Below are 23,371 nucleotides of genomic sequence, written 5' to 3' on the forward strand. Positions count from 1 at the left end.
ACTTGTAAGGACCTGGGTTGTGTTCATTAGGCACCAAAACAGAAGGTAACTGACAATCAGGGAGGGCCTACCTGAACTTGTCCAAGAAATTCAAATTTTAGTTGCAAAACGTTACAACCCTTTCTGTTGGGTGTCCCAATGAATACAACCCTGGTGATTACTTTTTAATGTAGACAAATGAAATACTGAATCATGAAAAAGAATGAAAGCTTGACATTGGCATTATGAATATACACCACTTTACATTTATTATAAAAATATGGTAAAATCCTCACATGTCTATCTGCACAGTAAAACACACTGGAAGAGAGTCCCTCTTACCAGAATTTCATAAAGACTGTGAATCCCTCACAAGTCATTGTCTTGCCCTTGTGGTTATGGTATGGCTTGAACATCTCATACAGTGGAATGAGTGATACATCTCTTATACAACCTGATACCACGACAATGATTTTTAGTCACTTATCAACAGTATCTCACTCCAACCTCAAGATGTCTCTCCTAATAAAGTGAAGCACCTATTGTTTATGTAACAGCGATGCAATCTGCTTTTGAAACATTTAAATAGCTAGAGGCCAAAAAATTGGGAAATAAACTGATTTGTTGACAACGGGACTATTGTCTCCATACTCCCAAGCTATTCACCCTTGTATGCCAATGGAATAAAATCACAGTCCACTGAAACGGTCCCGTGTCCCCTCACTCTTCTGTAACACAATCACAGCTAAACCGAAGTTCACCAGAGGACAGACGTCTTAAAAATATTTCTTACAGAAATCTGATATGTAAATCTGGTTGTAGAGGAATCCTAGCTCTGGTCCAGGGCGTTCCTTTGGTCCACACATAGTCGAGGGGGTTCCTATAGTAACTCCCTGGACCAGAGCTAGAGGGATCCCTGCATTACTCAAAGTTAATTTTAAAAACCCACCCCTATCCTTAGCCCTTTTTCAGTAACAGTACATCTTTATCTGCTTGTGTTGATCCTTGCTCCGTATGTAACTTCACCCACCCCCCTTTAGTAATGGTACACTTTAATCTGGTTGTTGTCATCCAGGCTCAGCTGGACCAGTCCACTCATAGTTGGGGGGGTCCGATAACGCGTGAACAGAGGTCTGATGAAAACCTGTTAAGGACATTTACAAGACTGAACCAAGCTCCATTATAAGTTGTGCAATGTGGTAATGTGTGAGCATTTTTACAGAAGGATACACACTGGGGTCTTTCCTGCGTGTCTCCAGCCATCTCTTGTTGCCGTCAATCAGACCCTGTAGCCTCTGGCCATCCATCTCCACTGCCTTAGGCTGCATGGAGGACAGACTACGAGCCTGCTCACTAACACACATTTCTTTAGTACCTTCATTCAACAAGACCGACTACTGTGAAAGGGATGAGCGACGGTTATAACAAATCATTTTCATATTTACCTTGCAGGACTGTACCCTGAATAAAGCGCATGCGTCCTCAAGGAACTGGTGGTTATGGACTCAATAGGAGCCCCTAGGGAAGAAGGGACAAAGAGAAGTGAAGTCTTGTTAAACCAATAAACTAACAACTCACCCTACCTGAAACTACACTGAACAGAGTTCTTCAGACCACATAATTAAATAGAACGCATATTTAATATAACATATATGATATTGAATCTCTTTGGTTGAGATGTACCAGGGAAGAGCTTGGCCCAGCGGCTGTTAAGCAGGTCCTCAGAACCCCGTGGCTGGATGGAGGTGCTGTGAGGGGCCCACGCCCAGGAGGGCCCAGACAGAGGCATGGAGAGCTGTGAAAAAGGCATTGAGGTGGGGGTTCGGGGCTGGGAGAGGGGCAGGGGTAGGGGGAGAGGCTGGTAAGGGGTCTGGCGTTGGGTCAGGGAGCCCAGGGCCCCCAGGACTGTGTTGAGCTGGCCAGAGATGTGCTGGAGCGACTCGGCTAAGTGCTGCACCTTAGCTGGCACTGTGGGGTCCCCACCTGGAGAGGAGAGATAGAGAGGGAAAGACAGCACAAGAGAGAAAGGGAGGCAATGTCAGAAAACATGAAAAGGGAAAAAGCAAGGGATGAGGTGTGAAAGAGAGGAAGGAGTGGGCGAAAGGGTAAAAAAAGGAGGAATGATAAAGTGGGAGAGAGAGTATGATCATTTGGCAGAGGAGGAGTACAGGCCTGCTATGCGTGTGTAAGGAATGAATATTCCAGTATGTCTGTCTCTCTCACCGGGGCCATCAAGGCCATTGCTGACGCTGCTCATATCTGATTCAGTCACATCAAAGGCCACCTTCCTGTCAGCCGCCAGTCTGTCCTGGTCATCATAGTAGTGATGAGGGGAGACCTGGGCAAGATAAAGCAAGAGAAAAAACGAACTATTTTGTACTTGCCTCTAACGCTAACACTTGTTTTCTCTTACTATCATTGATTTAGCTGATCATTGCTTAATTGAGGAAAGTTTTACTTACAATGACTGTGGCATGCGATTGTCTTACCTAACTACCTTAAGTTGAATGCACTGACTAAGTTTCTCTGGAAAGGAGTGTCTGCTAAATGAACAAAATGTTACGCAAAAAAATGTAAAAGGATACATACAGTGAGTGTTACAAAACATTAGGAACACCTTCCTAATATTGAGTTGCACCAGCTTTTGCCCTCAGAACAGCCTCAATTCCTCAGGGCATGGAAAATGTTTCACAGGGATGCTGGCCCATGTTGACTCCAATGCTTGCCACAGTTGTGTCAAGTTGGCGGGATGTCCTTTGGGTGGTGGACCATTCTTGATACACACGGGAAATTGTTGAGTGTGAAAAATACAGTTCTTGGCAGACTCAAACCGGTGCGCCCGGCCCCTACTACCACACCCTGTTCAAAGGCACCTAAATATTTGTCTTGCCCATTCACCCCCTGAATGACACACATACACAATCCATGTCTCAATTGTCTAAAGGCTTAAAAATCCTTCTTTAACCTGCCTCCTCCCCTTCATCTACACTGATTGAAGTGGATTTAACAGTTGACATCAATAAGGGATCATAGCTTTTACCTGGATTCACTTGGTCAGTTTATGTCATGGAAAGAGCAGGTGTTCTTAATGTTTTGTCCACTCAGTGTATAGTGTGTTTATTAGCTATTCCAGTATGTCTAACGTTATGGGCATGGTATGTAGTACAGGTGGTGTACAGGGGGCAGGATCTGTGGTATATGCACCTCTTCAGCTACGGAGCTCTCTAGCTGTTGCAGTCTCTCCTCCTTCCTGCGTAGCAGCGAGTTCCCCCTCTGCACAGTCACCCTCAACTCTTCCACGTCACTGGCCTCCTGAGGAAGAAAAGAGGAAACGGGAAAGAGAGAGAGAAAGATGATCCAGGGACAGTTACATACGGAGGTCATGCATACTCTCTCACTTCATGAATGTTCAACATAAGGGCACTAGGGCCGAGTGTAGGAGTCTATAAGGGATAAGGAAGGGAGTCACACTTACATGTACCTGCTGCAGGTTCCTGTACATCTCCTGTGTGGCCTGGGCGTGGCTGGTTGTGTTGGGGTACTGAGAGGAGCTGGACTGGGCCTGAGCTGCCTGCAGCGCTGCCTGTCTCTCACTCAGACGACCACTCTCCCTCTCCAGGAAGCGCCGGGCTTTCTGCAGGGACAGCCCCTCAGAGGAGATATACTGACGCAAGCTGGGAGAGGGAAGAGAGAGAGAGACACACACAGGCACACACACACATATAGAAGTTAGTCAGGATAGAAGGGTGCAACATGCATGCTCTCACACACACACACACACACACACACACACACACACATACTCGTCCAAGACAGGAGGTTCTTTCAGATCTTCCACATGCAGCACTTTCTCCCGTCCAGAAGTAGAGGGCAGTGCCTCGCTATCCTTCTCCTCCTTCCTCTCCTCCTCCTCTTCTGTTCGGTCCAGTCTAGTAGTAGGCCTCTTGATCTCACTCTGCTCCAGATCACTGCAATAAAATCATATGTTAGTAACTGAAATAGTACTGGCATTGAAATAACATTGAACCTTTAGTATGACTAAGGTGACCTGCCTAAATGACCACCGACTCGTAGCAATCACGTCTGTAGCCATGAAGTGCTTCGAAAAGGATGGTCATGGCTCACCTCATCACCATTGTCCCAGAAACCCTAGACTCACTCCAATTTGCATACCGCCCCAACAGATCCACAGATGATGCAATCTCTATTGCACTAAACACTGCCCTTTCCCATCTGGACAAAAGGAACACCTTTGTAAGAATGCTATTCATTGACTACAGCTCAGTATTCAACACCACCTCAAAGCTCATCAATAAGCTAAGGACCCTGGAAGTAGAGGTCGACCGATTATGATTTTTCAACGCCGATACAGATTATTGGAGGACCAAAAAAAGCTGATACCGATTAAATCGGCCGATTTAGTTGTATATATGTAATAATGACAATTACAACAATACTGAATTAACACTTTTATTTTAACTTAATATAATACATAAATAAAATCTATTTAGTCTCAAATAAATAATGAAACATGCTCAATTTGGTTTAAATAATGCAAAAACACAGTGTTGGAGAAGAAAGTAAAAGTGCAATATATGCATGTAAAAAAGCTAACGTTTAAGTTCCTTGCTCAGAACATATGAACGCTGGTGGTTCAATATTCCCAGTTATTCAATATTCCCAGTTAAGAAGTTTTAGGTTGTAGTTATTATAGGAATTATGACGCGTTGACTATTTCTCTCTATACCATTTGTATACCATATAGCTTTGACTATTCGATGTTCTAATAGGCACTTTAGTATTGCCAGCCTAATCTAGGGAGTTGATAGGCTTGAAGTCATAAACAGCGCTGTGCATCAAGCATCTCTAAGAGCGGCTGGCAAACGCAGTAAAGTGTGAATGAATGCTTACGAGCCTGCTGCTGCCTACCACCGCACAGTCAGACTGCTCTATCAAATATCAAATCATAAACTTAATTATAAAAAACACAGACATACGAGCCTTTGGTCATTAATATAGTCAAATCTGGAAACTATCATTTTGAAAACAAAATGTTTATTCTTTCAGTGAAATACGGAACCGTTCCGTATTTTATCTAACAGGTGACAACCCTAAGTCTAAATATTTCTGTTACATTGCACAACCTTCAATGTCATGTCATAATTACGTAAACTTCTGGCAAATTAGTTTTCGCAACGAGCCAGGCAGCCCAAAATGTTGCATATACCCTGACTCTGCATGCAATGAACGCAAGAGAAATGACACAATTTCCCTAGTTAACATTGCCTGCTAACATGAATTTCTTTTAACTAAATATGCAGGTTTTAAAAAAAAAACTTCTGTGTATTGATTTTAAGAAAGGCATGGATGTTTATTGTTAGGTACAGTTGAAGTCGGAAGTTTACATACACTTAGGTTGGAGTCATTAAAACTCGTTTTTCAACCACTCCACAAATTTCTTGTCAACAAACTATAGTTTTGGAAAGTCGGTTAGGACATCTACTTTGTGCATGACACGAGTCATTTTTCAAACAAATGTTTACAGACAGATTATTTCACTTAAAATTCACTGTATCACAAGTCCAGTGGGTCAGAAGTTTACATGCACAAAGTTGACTGCCTTTAAACAGCTTGGAAAATTCCAGAAAACGATGACATGACTTTAGAAGCTTCTGATAGGCTAATTGGCATAATTTGAGTCAATTGGAGGTGAACCTGTGGATGTATTTCAAGGCCTACCTTCAAACTCAGTGCCTCTTTGCTTGAAATAATGGGAAAATCAAAAGAAATCAGCCAAGACAGAAAAAAAATGATAGACCTCCACAAGTCTGGTTCATCCTTGGAAGCAATTTCCAAATGCCTGAAGGTACCACGTTCATCTGTACAAACAATAGTACGCAAGTATAAACACCATGGGACCACGCAGCTGTCATACCACTCAGGAAGGAGACGCATTCTGTCTCCTAGAGATGAACGTACTTCGGTGCGAAAAGTGCAAATCAATCCCAGAACAACAGCAACGGACCTTGTGAAGATGCTGGAGGAAACAGGTACAAAAGTATCTATATCCACAGTAAAACAAGTCCTATATCGACATAACCTGAAAGGTTGCTCAGCAAGGAAGAAGCCACTGGTCCAAAACGGCCATAAAAAAGCCAGACTAAGTTTTGCAACTGCAAATGGGGACAAAGATTGTACTTCTTGGACAAATGTACTCTGGTCTGATGAAACAAAAATAGAACTGTTTTGCCATAATGACCATCGTTATGTTTGGAGGAAAAAGGGGGAGGCTTGCAAGCCGAAGAACACCATCTCAACCGTGAAGCATGGGGGTGGCAGCATCATGTTGTGGGGGTGCTTTGCTGCAGGAGAGAGTGGTGCACTTCACAAAATAGATGGCATCATGAGGATGGAAAATTATGTGGATATATTGAAGCAACATCTCAAGACATCAGTCAGGAAGTTAAAGCTTGGTTGCAAATGGGTCTTCCAAATGGATAATGACCCCAAGCATGCTTCCAAAGTTGTGGCAAAATGGCTTAAGGACAACAAAATCAAGGTATTGGTGTGGCCATCACAAAGCCCTAACCTCAATCCTATAGAAAAGTTGTGGGCAGAACTAAAAAAGCGTGTGTGAGCAAGGAGGCCTACAAACTGACTCAGTTACACCAGCTCTGTCAGGAAGAATGGGCCAAAATTCACCCAACTTATTGTGGGAAGCTTGTAGAAGGTTACCCAAAACGTTTGACCAAAGTTAAACAATTTAAAAGGCAATGCTACCAAATACTAATTGAGTGTATGTAGACTTCTGACCCACTGGGAATGTGATGAAATAAATAATTCTCTCAACTATTATTCTGATGTTTCACATTCTTAAAATGAAGGCAGGGAATTTTTACTAGGATTAAATGTCAGGAATTGTGAAAAACTGAGTTTAAATGTATTTGGCTAAGGTGTATGTAAACTTCCGACTTCAACTGTACATTCGTGCAACGATTGTGCTTTTGTTAAATCATCACCGATTTGGCGATGATTTCACCGATGATAAATTAACATGCACCGCATTGATTATATGCAACGCAGGACAAGCTAGTTAACCTAGTAATATCATCAACCATGTGTAGTTAACTAGTGATTATGTGAAGATTGATTGTTTTTTTATAAGATATGTTTAATGCTAACTAGCAACTTACCTTGGCTCCTTGCTGCACTCGCGTAACAGGTGGTCAGCCTGCCACACAGTTTCCTCGTGGAATGCAATGTAATCGGTGTCCAAAAATGCCGATTACAGATTGTTATGAAAACTTGAAATCGGACCTAATTAATCGGTCAACCTCTACCTGGGACTAAACACCTCCCTCTGCAACTGGATCCTGGACTTCATGACGGGCCGCCCCCAGGTGGTAAGTGTAGGGGTGGGTAACAACACAAAGGTGGGTAACAACACCCACCACACTGATCCTCAACACAGGGGCCCCTCAGGGGTGCGTGCTCAGTCCCCTCCTGTACTCCCTGTTCACTCATGACTGCACGGCCAGGCACGACACCAACACCATCATTAAGTTTGCCGATGACACAACAGTGGTAGGCCTGATCACCGACAATGATGAGACAGCCTATAGGGAGGAGGTCAGTGACCTGGCCATGTGGTGCCAGGACAACAACCTCTCCCTCAACGGGATCAAGACAAAGGAGATGATTGTGGACTACAGGAAAAGGAGGACCAAGCACGCCCCCTTTCTCATCGACAGGGCTGTCATGGAGCAGGTTGAGAGCTTCAAGTTCCTTGGTGTCCACATCACCAACAAACTAACATGGTCCAAACACACTAAGACATTTGTGAAGAGGGCACAACAAAACCTCAGGAGACTGAAAAGATTTGGCATGGGTCCTCAGATCCTCAAAAGGTTTTACAGCTGCACCATCGAGAGCATCCTGACTGGTTGCATCACTGCCAGGTATGGCAACTGCTCGGCCTCCGACCGTAAGGCACTACAGAGGGTAGTGTGTACGGACCAGTACAGCACTGGGGCCAAGCTTCCTGCCATCCAGGACCTCTATACCAGGCGGTGTCAGAGGAAGACCCTAAAAAGTGTCAAAGACTCCAGCCACCCTAGTCATAGACTGTTCTCTCTGCTACCGCACGGCAAGCGGTACCGGAGCAACAAGTCTAGGTCCAAGAGGCTTCTAAACAGCTTCTACCCCCAAGCCATAAGACTCCTGAACATCTAATCAAATGGCTACTCAGACTATTTGCATTGGCCCCCCACCCTCGCTGCTACTCTGTTATTATCTATGCATAGTAACTTTAATAACTCTACCTACATGTACATATTACCTCGATTAACCGGTGCCCCCGCACATTGACTCTGTACCGGGACCCCCCTGTCTCTCTATTGTTATTTTACTGCTGCTCTGTAATTACTTGTTCCTTTAATTTCTTATTTTTATTAATATTTTTGGAACTGCATTGTTGGTTAGGGGCTTGTAAGTAAGCATTTCACTGAAAGGTCTACACCTGTTGTATTCGGCGCATGTGACTAATGCAATTTGATTTGATGACTAGATCAACCGCTTGACAAATAGCTCAGTAGTCTGGCAAGCTTGACATGAAGTCTCCCACTAAGTCTGAAAGACATGCTACTGTCAGCTGCAAGTTGACAATGAAACAGGAGTGAACGGAGGTTGACACCAACTAACAGGCCAGAGGTGTGTGTGTGTGTGTGTGTGTGTGTGTGTGTGTGTGTGTGTGTGTGTGTGTGTGTGTGTGTGTGTGTGTGTACCTGACTCTGCGGCACAGCTGATCACAGCGCTCCTGCAGCAGCTCCACCTTGCTCTCCAGCCGGTCCCGCTCCTCCTTCATCCTCCTGCTCTCCTCCTTCGCTTTGTCCCTCTCCTCCCTAATTCTCTCCAACTCGTCTCTCACTTTGGTCCTCTCCTCCCTCGCTCTCTCCGCCTCCTGCCTCGCCCTGTCCCTCTGTCCTTCCACCCTCTCCAGATCCTCTCTCAGTCCATCTCTCTCCTGCATGACTCCAGGCAGAGCCTGAAAACATCACAGGCTTAAAATCTACAGCATGACGAAGACAGAGGTGATGACGATGATGATGAATCCTCACCTCTATTCCTCTGTCTATCTCATCCTCTTCATCCCCAAGCTGCTGCCGCCTCTTCTTCAAATTCGCTGCCTGAAAAGTGCCAAACGTGTATGTCCTTTAATCAACAGTGCCCAACCACACACATACAGTTCATTCCATTCCATAGTGCCCAACCACACACATACAGTTCATTCCATTCCATAGTGCCCAACCACACACATACAGTTCATTCCATTCCATAGTGCCCAACCACACATACAGTTCATTCCATAGTGCCCAACCACACACATACAGTTAATTCCATAGTGCCCAACCACACACATACAGTTCATTCCATAGTGCCCAACCACACATACAGTTCATTCCATTCCATAGTGCCCAACCACACACATACAGTTCATTCCATTCCATAGTGCCCAACCACACACATACAGTTCATTCCATAGTGCCCAACCAAACACATACAGTTCATTCCATAGTGCCCAACCACACATACAGTTCATTCCATAGTGCCCAACCACACATACAGTTCATTCCATAGTGCCCAACCCCACACATACAGTTCATTCCATAGTGCCCAACCACACATACAGTTCATTCCATAGTGCCCAACCACACATACAGTTCATTCCATAGTGCCCAACCACACACATACAGTTCATTCCATAGTGCCCAACCACACATACAGTTCATTCCATAGTGCCCAACCACACACATACAGTTCATTCCATTCCATAGTGCCCAACCACACACATACAGTTCATTCCATTCCATAGTGCCCAACCACACATACAGTTCATTCCATTCCATAGTGCCCAACCACACATACAGTTCATTCCATTCCATAGTGCCCAACCACACACATACAGTTCATTCCATAGTGCCCAACCACACACATACAGTTAATTCCATAGTGCCCAACCACACACATACAGTTCATTCCATAGTGCCCAACCACACATACAGTTCATTCCATTCCATAGTGCCCAACCACACACATACAGTTCATTCCATTCCATAGTGCCCAACCACACACATACAGTTAATTCCATAGTGCCCAACCACACACATACAGTTCATTCCATAGTGCCCAACCGCACATACAGTTCATTCCATTCCATAGTGCCCAACCACACACATACAGTTCATTCCATTCCATAGTGGCCAACCACACACAAACAGTTCATTCCATTCCATAGTGCCCAACCACACACATACAGTTCATTCCATAGTGCCCAACCACACACATACAGTTCATTCCATAGTGCCCAACCACACACATACAGTTCATTCCATAGTGCCCAACCACACATACAGTTCATTCCATAGTGCCCAACCACACATACAGTTCATTCCATAGTGCCCAACCCCACACATACAGTTCATTCCATAGTGCCCAACCACACATACAGTTCATTCCATAGTGCCCAACCACACATACAGTTCATTCCATAGTGCCCAACCACACACATACAGTTCATTCCATAGTGCCCAACCACACATACAGTTCATTCCATAGTGCCCAACCACACATACAGTTCATTCCATAGTGCCCAACCACACACATACAGTTCATTCCATAGTGCCCAACCACACATACAGTTCATTCCATTCCATAGTGCCAACCACACATACAGTTCATTCCATTCCATAGTGCCCAACCACACATACAGTTCATTCCATAGTGCCCAACCACACATACAGTTCATTCCATAGTGCCCAACCACACACATACAGTTCATTCCATAGTGCCCAACCACACACATACAGTTCATTCCATAGTGCCCAACCACACACATACAGTTCATTCCATAGTGCCCAACCACACATACAGTTCATTCCATAGTGCCCAACCACACATACAGTTCATTCCATAGTGCCCAACCACACACATACAGTTCATTCCATAGTGCCCAACCACACACATACAGTTCATTCCATAGTGCCCAACCACACATACAGTTCATTCCATAGTGCCCAACCACACATACAGTTCATTCCATAGTGCCCAACCACACATACAGTTCATTCCATAGTGCCCAACCCCACACATACAGTTCATTCCATAGTGCCCAACCACACACAGTTCATTCCATAGTGCCCAACCACACATACAGTTCATTCCATAGTGCCCAACCACACATACAGTTCATTCCATAGTGCCCAACCACACATACAGTTCATTCCATTCCATAGTGCCCAACCACACATACAGTTCATTCCATTCCATAGTGCCCAACCACACACATACAGTTCATTCCATAGTGCCCAACCACACACATACAGTTAATTCCATAGTGCCCAACCACACACATACAGTTCATTCCATAGTGCCCAACCACACATACAGTTCATTCCATTCCATAGTGCCCAACCACACACATACAGTTCATTCCATTCCATAGTGCCCAACCACACACATACAGTTAATTCCATAGTGCCCAACCACACACATACAGTTCATTCCATAGTGCCCAACCACACATACAGTTCATTCCATTCCATAGTGCCCAACCACACACATACAGTTCATTCCATTCCATAGTGCCCAACCACACACATACAGTTCATTCCATAGTGCCCAACCACACACATACAGTTCATTCCATAGTGCCCAACCACACACATACAGTTCATTCCATAGTGCCCAACCACACATACAGTTCATTCCATTCCATAGTGCCCAACCACACACATACAGTTCATTCCATTCCATAGTGCCCAACCACACACATACAGTTCATTCCATTCCATAGTGCCCAACCACACACATACAGTTCATTCCATAGTGCCCAACCACACACATACAGTTCATTCCATAGTGCCCAACCACACACATACAGTTCATTCCATAGTGCCCAACCACACATACAGTTCATTCCATAGTGCCCAACCACACATACAGTTCATTCCATAGTGCCCAACCCCACACATACAGTTCATTCCATAGTGCCCAACCACACATACAGTTCATTCCATAGTGCCCAACCACACATACAGTTCATTCCATAGTGCCCAACCACACACATACAGTTCATTCCATAGTGCCCAACCACACATACAGTTCATTCCATAGTGCCCAACCACACATACAGTTCATTCCATAGTGCCCAACCACACACATACAGTTCATTCCATAGTGCCCAACCACACATACAGTTCATTCCATTCCATAGTGCCAACCACACATACAGTTCATTCCATTCCATAGTGCCCAACCACACATACAGTTCATTCCATAGTGCCCAACCACACATACAGTTCATTCCATAGTGCCCAACCACACACATACAGTTCATTCCATAGTGCCCAACCACACACATACAGTTCATTCCATAGTGCCCAACCACACACATACAGTTCATTCCATAGTGCCCAACCACACATACAGTTCATTCCATAGTGCCCAACCACACATACAGTTCCTTCCATAGTGCCCAACCACACACATACAGTTCATTCCATAGTGCCCAACCACACACATACAGTTCATTCCATAGTGCCCAACCACACATACAGTTCATTCCATAGTGCCCAACCACACATACAGTTCATTCCATAGTGCCCAACCACACATACAGTTCATTCCATAGTGCCCAACCCCACACATACAGTTCATTCCATAGTGCCCAACCACACACAGTTCATTCCATAGTGCCCAACCACACATACAGTTCATTCCATAGTGCCCAACCACACATACAGTTCATTCCATAGTGCCCAACCACACATACAGTTCATTCCATTCCATAGTGCCCAACCACACATACAGTTCATTCCATTCCATAGTGCCCAACCACACACATACAGTTCATTCCATAGTGCCCAACCACACACATACAGTTAATTCCATAGTGCCCAACCACACACATACAGTTCATTCCATAGTGCCCAACCACACATACAGTTCATTCCATTCCATAGTGCCCAACCACACACATACAGTTCATTCCATTCCATAGTGCCCAACCACACACATACAGTTAATTCCATAGTGCCCAACCACACACATACAGTTCATTCCATAGTGCCCAACCACACATACAGTTCATTCCATTCCATAGTGCCCAACCACACACATACAGTTCATTCCATTCCATAGTGCCCAACCACACACATACAGTTCATTCCATAGTGCCCAACCACACACATACAGTTCATTCCATAGTGCCCAACCACACATACAGTTCATTCCATAGTGCCCAACCACACATACAGTTCATTCCATAGTGCCCAACCCCACACATACAGTTCATTCCATAGTGCCCAACCACACATACAGTTCATTCCATAGTGCCCAACCACACATACAGTTCATTCCATAGTGCCCAACCACACACATACAGTTCATTCCATAGTGCCCAACCACACATACAGTTCATTCCATAGTGCCCAACCACACATACAGTTCATTCCATAGTGCCCAACCACACACATACAGTTCATTCCATAGTGCCCAACCACACATACAGTTCATTCCATTCCATAGTGCCAACCACACATACAGTTCATTCCATTCCATAGTGCCCAACCACACATACAGTTCATTCCATAGTGCCCAACCACACATACAGTTCATTCCATAGTGCCCAACCACACACATACAGTTCATTCCATAGTGCCCAACCACACACATACAGTTCATTCCATAGTGCCCAACCACACACATACAGTTCATTCCATAGTGCCCAACCACACATACAGTTCATTCCATAGTGCCCAACCACACATACAGTTCCTTCCATAGTGCCCAACCACACACATACAGTTCATTCCATAGTGCCCAACCACACACATACAGTTCATTCCATAGTGCCCAACCACACATACAGTTCATTCCATAGTGCCCAACCACACATACAGTTCATTCCATAGTGCCCAACCACACATACAGTTCATTCCATAGTGCCCAACCCCACACATACAGTTCATTCCATAGTGCCCAACCACACACAGTTCATTCCATAGTGCCCAACCACACATACAGTTCATTCCATAGTGCCCAACCACACATACAGTTCATTCCATAGTGCCCAACCACACATACAGTTCATTCCATTCCATAGTGCCCAACCACACATACAGTTCATTCCATTCCATAGTGCCCAACCACACACATACAGTTCATTCCATAGTGCCCAACCACACACATACAGTTAATTCCATAGTGCCCAACCACACACATACAGTTCATTCCATAGTGCCCAACCACACATACAGTTCATTCCATTCCATAGTGCCCAACCACACACATACAGTTCATTCCATTCCATAGTGCCCAACCACACACATACAGTTAATTCCATAGTGCCCAACCACACACATACAGTTCATTCCATAGTGCCCAACCACACATACAGTTCATTCCATTCCATAGTGCCCAACCACACACATACAGTTCATTCCATTCCATAGTGCCCAACCACACACATACAGTTCATTCCATAGTGCCCAACCACACACATACAGTTCATTCCATAGTGCCCAACCACACACATACAGTTCATTCCATAGTGCCCAACCACACATACAGTTCATTCCATAGTGCCCAACCACACATACAGTTCATTCCATTCCATAGTGCCCAACCACACACATACAGTTCATTCCATTCCATAGTGCCCAACCACACACATACAGTTCATTCCATTCCATAGTGCCCAACCACACACATACAGTTCATTCCATAGTGCCCAACCACACACATACAGTTCATTCCATAGTGCCCAACCACACACATACAGTTCATTCCATAGTGCCCAACCACACATACAGTTCATTCCATAGTGCCCAACCACACATACAGTTCATTCCATAGTGCCCAACCCCACACATACAGTTCATTCCATAGTGCCCAACCACACATACAGTTCATTCCATAGTGCCCAACCACACATACAGTTCATTCCATAGTGCCCAACCACACACATACAGTTCATTCCATAGTGCCCAACCACACATACAGTTCATTCCATAGTGCCCAACCACACATACAGTTCATTCCATAGTGCCCAACCACACACATACAGTTCATTCCATAGTGCCCAACCACACATACAGTTCATTCCATAGTGCCCAACCACACATACAGTTCATTCCATAGTGCCCAACCACACACATACAGTTCATTCCATAGTGCCCAACCACACATACAGTTCATTCCATAGTGCCCAACCACACATACAGTTCATTCCATTCCATAGTGCCCAACCACACATACAGTTCATTCCATTCCATAGTGCCCAACCACACACATACAGTTCATTCCATAGTGCCCAACCACACACATACAGTTAATTCCATAGTGCCCAACCACACACATACAGTTCATTCCATAGTGCCCAACCACACATACAGTTCATTCCATTCCATAGTGCCCAACCACACACATACAGTTCATTCCATTCCATAGTGCCCAACCACACACATACAGTTAATTCCATAGTGCCCAACCACACACATACAGTTCATTCCATAGTGCCCAACCACACATACAGTTCATTCCATTCCATAGTGCCCAACCACACACATACAGTTCATTCCATTCCATAGTGCCCAACCACACACATACAGTTCATTCCATAGTGCCCAACCACACACATACAGTTCATTCCATAGTGCCCAACCACACATACAGTTCATTCCATAGTGCCCAACCACACATACAGTTCATTCCATAGTGCCCAACCCCACACATACAGTTCATTCCATAGTGCCCAACCACACATACAGTTCATTCCATAGTGCCCAACCACACATACAGTTCATTCCATAGTGCCCAACCACACACATACAGTTCATTCCATAGTGCCCAACCACACATACAGTTCATTCCATAGTGCCCAACCACACATACAGTTCATTCCATAGTGCCCAACCACACACATACAGTTCATTCCATAGTGCCCAACCACACATACAGTTCATTCCATTCCATAGTGCCAACCACACATACAGTTCATTCCATTCCATAGTGCCCAACCACACATACAGTTCATTCCATAGTGCCCAACCACACATACAGTTCATTCCATAGTGCCCAACCACACACATACAGTTCATTCCATAGTGCCCAACCACACACATACAGTTCATTCCATAGTGCCCAACCACACACATACAGTTCATTCCATAGTGCCCAACCACACATACAGTTCATTCCATAGTGCCCAACCACACATACAGTTCCTTCCATAGTGCCCAACCACACACATACAGTTCATTCCATAGTGCCCAACCACACACATACAGTTCATTCCATAGTGCCCAACCACACATACAGTTCATTCCATAGTGCCCAACCACACATACAGTTCATTCCATAGTGCCCAACCACACATACAGTTCATTCCATAGTGCCCAACCCCACACATACAGTTCATTCCATAGTGCCCAACCACACACAGTTCATTCCATAGTGCCCAACCACACATACAGTTCATTCCATAGTGCCCAACCACACATACAGTTCATTCCATAGTGCCCAACCACACATACAGTTCATTCCATTCCATAGTGCCCAACCACACATACAGTTCATTCCATTCCATAGTGCCCAACCACACACATACAGTTCATTCCATAGTGCCCAACCACACACATACAGTTAATTCCATAGTGCCCAACCACACACATACAGTTCATTCCATAGTGCCCAACCACACATACAGTTCATTCCATTCCATAGTGCCCAACCACACACATACAGTTCATTCCATTCCATAGTGCCCAACCACACACATACAGTTAATTCCATAGTGCCCAACCACACACATACAGTTCATTCCATAGTGCCCAACCACACATACAGTTCATTCCATTCCATAGTGCCCAACCACACACATACAGTTCATTCCATTCCATAGTGCCCAACCACACACATACAGTTCATTCCATAGTGCCCAACCACACACATACAGTTCATTCCATAGTGCCCAACCACACACATACAGTTCATTCCATAGTGCCCAACCACACATACAGTTCATTCCATAGTGCCCAACCACACATACAGTTCATTCCATTCCATAGTGCCCAACCACACACATACAGTTCATTCCATTCCATAGTGCCCAACCACACACATACAGTTCATTCCATTCCATAGTGCCCAACCACACACATACAGTTCATTCCATAGTGCCCAACCACACACATACAGTTCATTCCATAGTGCCCAACCACACACATACAGTTCATTCCATAGTGCCCAACCACACATACAGTTCATTCCATAGTGCCCAACCACACATACAGTTCATTCCATAGTGCCCAACCCCACACATACAGTTCATTCCATAGTGCCCAACCACACATACAGTTCATTCCATAGTGCCCAACCACACACATACAGTTCAATCCATAGTGCACAACCACACATACAGTTCATTCCATAGTGCCCAACCACACATACAGTTCATTCCATAGTGCCCAACCACACACATACAGTTCAGTCCATAGTGCCCAACCACACATACAGTTCATTCCATTCCATAGTGCCAACCACACATACAGTTCATTCCATTCCATAGTGCCCAACCACACATACAGTTCATTCCATAGTGCCCAACCACACATACAGTTCATTCCATAGTGCCCAACCACACACATACAGTTCATTCCATAGTGCCCAACCACACACATACAGTTCATTCCATAGTGCCCAACCACACACATACAGTTCATTCCATAGTGCCCAACCACACATACAGTTCATTCCATAGTGCCCAACCACACATACAGTTCCTTCCATAGTGCCCAACCACACACATACAGTTCATTCCATAGTGCCCAACCACACACATACAGTTCATTCCATAGTGCCCAACCACACATACAGTTCATTCCATAGTGCCCAACCACACATACAGTTCATTCCATAGTGCCCAACCACACATACAGTTCATTCCATAGTGCCCAACCCCACACATACAGTTCATTCCATAGTGCCCAACCACACACAGTTCATTCCATAGTGCCCAACCACACATACAGTTCATTCCATAGTGCCCAACCACACATACAGTTCATTCCATAGTGCCCAACCACACATACAGTTCATTCCATTCCATAGTGCCCAACCACACATACAGTTCATTCCATTCCATAGTGCCCAACCACACACATACAGTTCATTCCATAGTGCCCAACCACACACATACAGTTAATTCCATAGTGCCCAACCACACACATACAGTTCATTCCATAGTGCCCAACCACACATACAGTTCATTCCATTCCATAGTGCCCAACCACACACATACAGTTCATTCCATTCCATAGTGCCCAACCACACACATACAGTTAATTCCATAGTGCCCAACCACACACATACAGTTCATTCCATAGTGCCCAACCACACATACAGTTCATTCCATTCCATAGTGCCCAACCACACACATACAGTTCATTCCATTCCATAGTGCCCAACCACACACATACAGTTCATTCCATAGTGCCCAACCACACACATACAGTTCATTCCATAGTGCCCAACCACACACATACAGTTCATTCCATAGTGCCCAACCACACATACAGTTCATTCCATAGTGCCCAACCACACATACAGTTCATTCCATTCCATAGTGCCCAACCACACACATACAGTTCATTCCATTCCATAGTGCCCAACCACACACATACAGTTCATTCCATTCCATAGTGCCCAACCACACACATACAGTTCATTCCATAGTGCCCAACCACACACATACAGTTCATTCCATAGTGCCCAACCACACACATACAGTTCATTCCATAGTGCCCAACCACACATACAGTTCATTCCATAGTGCCCAACCACACATACAGTTCATTCCATAGTGCCCAACCCCACACATACAGTTCATTCCATAGTGCCCAACCACACATACAGTTCATTCCATAGTGCCCAACCACACATACAGTTCATTCCATAGTGCCCAACCACACACATACAGTTCATTCCATAGTGCCCAACCACACATACAGTTCATTCCATAGTGCCCAACCACACATACAGTTCATTCCATAGTGCCCAACCACACACATACAGTTCATTCCATAGTGCCCAACCACACATACAGTTCATTCCATTCCATAGTGCCCAACCACACATACAGTTCATTCCATTCCATAGTGCCCAACCACACATACAGTTCATTCCATAGTGCCCAACCACACATACAGTTCCTTCCATAGTGCCCAACCACACACATACAGTTCATTCCATAGTGCCCAACCACACACATACAGTTCATTCCATAGTGCCCAACCACACATACAGTTCATTCCATAGTGCCCAACCACACATACAGTTCATTCCATAGTGCCCAACCACACATACAGTTCATTCCATAGTGCCCAACCCCACACATACAGTTCATTCCATAGTGCCCAACCACACACAGTTCATTCCATAGTGCCCAACCACACATACAGTTCATTCCATAGTGCCCAACCACACATACAGTTCATTCCATAGTGCCCAACCACACATACAGTTCATTCCATTCCATAGTGCCCAACCACACATACAGTTCATTCCATTCCATAGTGCCCAACCACACACATACAGTTCATTCCATAGTGCCCAACCACACACATACAGTTAATTCCATAGTGCCCAACCACACACATACAGTTCATTCCATAGTGCCCAACCACACATACAGTTCATTCCATTCCATAGTGCCCAACCACACACATACAGTTCATTCCATTCCATAGTGCCCAACCACACACATACAGTTAATTCCATAGTGCCCAACCACACACATACAGTTCATTCCATAGTGCCCAACCACACATACAGTTCATTCTATTCCATAGTGCCCAACCACACACATACAGTTCATTCCATTCCATAGTGCCCAACCACACACATACAGTTCATTCCATTCCATAGTGCCCAACCACACACATACAGTTCATTCCATAGTGCCCAACCACACACATACAGTTCATTCCATAGTGCCCAACCACACATACAGTTCATTCCATAGTGCCCAACCACACATACAGTTCATTCCATAGTGCCCAACCACACATACAGTTCATTCCATAGTGCCCAACCACACACATACAGTTCATTCCATAGTGCCCAACCACACATACAGTTCATTCCATAGTGCCCAACCACACATACAGTTCATTCCATAGTGCCCAACCACACATACAGTTCATTCCATAGTGCCCAACCACACACATACAGTTCATTCCATAGTGCCCAACCACACACATACAGTTCATTCCATAGTGCCCAACCACACACATACAGTTCATTCCATAGTGCCCAACCACACATACAGTTCATTCCATAGTGCCCAACCACACATACAGTTCATTCCATAGTGCCCAACCACACACATACAGTTCATTCCATAGTGCCCAACCACACATACAGTTCATTCCATACTGCCCAACCACACATACAGTTCATTCCATAGTGCCCAACCACACATACAGTTCATTCCATAGTGCCCAACCACACATACAGTTCATTCCATAGTGCCCAACCACACATACAGTTCATTCCATAGTGCCCAACCACACATACAGTTCATTCCATAGTGCCCAACCACACATACAGTTCATTCCATAGTGCCCAACCCCACACATACAGTTCATTCCATAGTGCCCAACCACACATACAGTTCATTCCATAGTGCCCAACCACACATACAGTTCATTCCATAGTGCCCAACCACACACATACAGTTCATTCCATAGTGCCCAACCACACATACAGTTCATTCCATTCCATAGTGCCCAACCACACATACAGTTCATTCCATTCCATAGTGCCCAACCACACATACAGTTCATTCCATAGTGCCCAACCACACATACAGTTCATTCCATAGTGCCCAACCACACACATACAGTTCATTCCATAGTGCCCAACCACACATACAGTTCATTCCATAGTGCCCAACCACACATACAGTTCATTCCATAGTGCCCAACCACACATACAGTTCATTCCATAGTGCCCAACCACACATACAGTTCATTCAATAGTGCCCAACCACACACATACAGTTCATTCCATAGTGCCCAACCACACACATACAGTTCATTCCATAGTGCCCAACCACACATACAGTTCATTCCATAGTGCCCAACCACACATACAGTTCCTTCCATAGTGCCCAACCACACACATACAGTTCATTCCATAGTGCCCAACCACACACATACAGTTCATTCCATAGTGCCCAACCACACATACAGTTCATTCCATAGTGCCCAACCACACATACAGTTCATTCCATAGTGCCCAACCCCACACATACAGTTCATTCCATAGTGCCCAACCACACACAGTTCATTCCATAGTGCCCAACCACACATACAGTTCATTCCATAGTGCCCAACCACACATACAGTTCATTCCATAGTGCCCAACCACACATACAGTTCATTCCATTCCATAGTGCCCAACCACACATACAGTTCATTCCATTCCATAGTGCCCAACCACACACATACAGTTCATTCCATAGTGCCCAACCACACACATACAGTTAATTCCATAGTGCCCAACCACACACATACAGTTCATTCCATAGTGCCCAACCACACATACAGTTCATTCCATTCCATAGTGCCCAACCACACACATACAGTTCATTCCATTCCATAGTGCCCAACCACACACATACAGTTAATTCCATAGTGCCCAACCACACACATACAGTTCATTCCATAGTGCCCAACCACACATACAGTTCATTCCATTCCATAGTGCCCAACCACACACATACAGTTCATTCCATTCCATAGTGCCCAACCACACACATACAGTTCATTCCATAGTGCCCAACCACACACATACAGTTCATTCCATAGTGCCCAACCACACACATACAGTTCATTCCATAGTGCCCAACCACACATACAGTTCATTCCATAGTGCCCAACCACACATACAGTTCATTCCATTCCATAGTGCCCAACCACACACATACAGTTCATTCCATTCCATAGTGCCCAACCACACACATACAGTTCATTCCATTCCATAGTGCCCAACCACACACATACAGTTCATTCCATAGTGCCCAACCACACACATACAGTTCATTCCATAGTGCCCAACCACACACATACAGTTCATTCCATAGTGCCCAACCACACATACAGTTCATTCCATAGTGCCCAACCACACATACAGTTCATTCCATAGTGCCCAACCCCACACATACAGTTCATTCCATAGTGCCCAACCACACATACAGTTCATTCCATAGTGCCCAACCACACATACAGTTCATTCCATAGTGCCCAACCACACACATACAGTTCATTCCATAGTGCCCAACCACACATACAGTTCATTCCATAGTGCCCAACCACACATACAGTTCATTCCATAGTGCCCAACCACACACATACAGTTCATTCCATAGTGCCCAACCACACATACAGTTCATTCCATTCCATAGTGCCCAACCACACATACAGTTCATTCCATTCCATAGTGCCCAACCACACATACAGTTCATTCCATAGTGCCCAACCACACATACAGTTCCTTCCATAGTGCCCAACCACACACATACAGTTCATTCCATAGTGCCCAACCACACACATACAGTTCATTCCATAGTGCCCAACCACACATACAGTTCATTCCATAGTGCCCAACCACACATACAGTTCATTCCATAGTGCCCAACCACACATACAGTTCATTCCATAGTGCCCAACCCCACACATACAGTTCATTCCATAGTGCCCAACCACACACAGTTCATTCCATAGTGCCCAACCACACATACAGTTCATTCCATAGTGCCCAACCACACATACAGTTCATTCCATAGTGCCCAACCACACATACAGTTCATTCCATTCCATAGTGCCCAACCACACATACAGTTCATTCCATTCCATAGTGCCCAACCACACACATACAGTTCATTCCATAGTGCCCAACCACACACATACAGTTAATTCCATAGTGCCCAACCACACACATACAGTTCATTCCATAGTGCCCAACCACACATACAGTTCATTCCATTCCATAGTGCCCAACCACACACATACAGTTCATTCCATTCCATAGTGCCCAACCACACACATACAGTTAATTCCATAGTGCCCAACCACACACATACAGTTCATTCCATAGTGCCCAACCACACATACAGTTCATTCTATTCCATAGTGCCCAACCACACACATACAGTTCATTCCATTCCATAGTGCCCAACCACACACATACAGTTCATTCCATTCCATAGTGCCCAACCACACACATACAGTTCATTCCATAGTGCCCAACCACACACATACAGTTCATTCCA

The 23,371-nt window shown here is 44.8% G+C and overlaps 1 protein-coding gene across 1 annotated transcript in view; it reads right to left on the reverse strand.

The window, feature by feature from the left end:
- Positions 1–222: 222 nt before the first annotated feature.
- LOC106580815 (centrosomal protein of 164 kDa) overlaps positions 223–23,371 on the reverse strand; it is a 32,131-nt gene continuing 8,982 nt past the window's right edge. The window contains exons 16-25 of the mRNA XM_045703382.1: positions 9,096–9,164; positions 8,763–9,022; positions 3,783–3,947; positions 3,455–3,653; positions 3,184–3,291; positions 2,203–2,317; positions 1,663–1,962; positions 1,425–1,497; positions 1,210–1,332; positions 223–1,112 (exon numbers count right to left, since the gene is read on the reverse strand). Of these exons, the coding sequence (XP_045559338.1) occupies positions 1,016–1,112; positions 1,210–1,332; positions 1,425–1,497; positions 1,663–1,962; positions 2,203–2,317; positions 3,184–3,291; positions 3,455–3,653; positions 3,783–3,947; positions 8,763–9,022; positions 9,096–9,164 (1,509 nt within the window). The 3' untranslated portion in view covers positions 223–1,015. The remainder of the gene's footprint in view (positions 1,113–1,209; positions 1,333–1,424; positions 1,498–1,662; positions 1,963–2,202; positions 2,318–3,183; positions 3,292–3,454; positions 3,654–3,782; positions 3,948–8,762; positions 9,023–9,095; positions 9,165–23,371) is intronic.

Source organism: Salmo salar, chromosome ssa20 (assembly GCF_905237065.1).
Source record: "Salmo salar chromosome ssa20, Ssal_v3.1, whole genome shotgun sequence".
Lineage (NCBI taxonomy): Eukaryota > Metazoa > Chordata > Actinopteri > Salmoniformes > Salmonidae > Salmo > Salmo salar.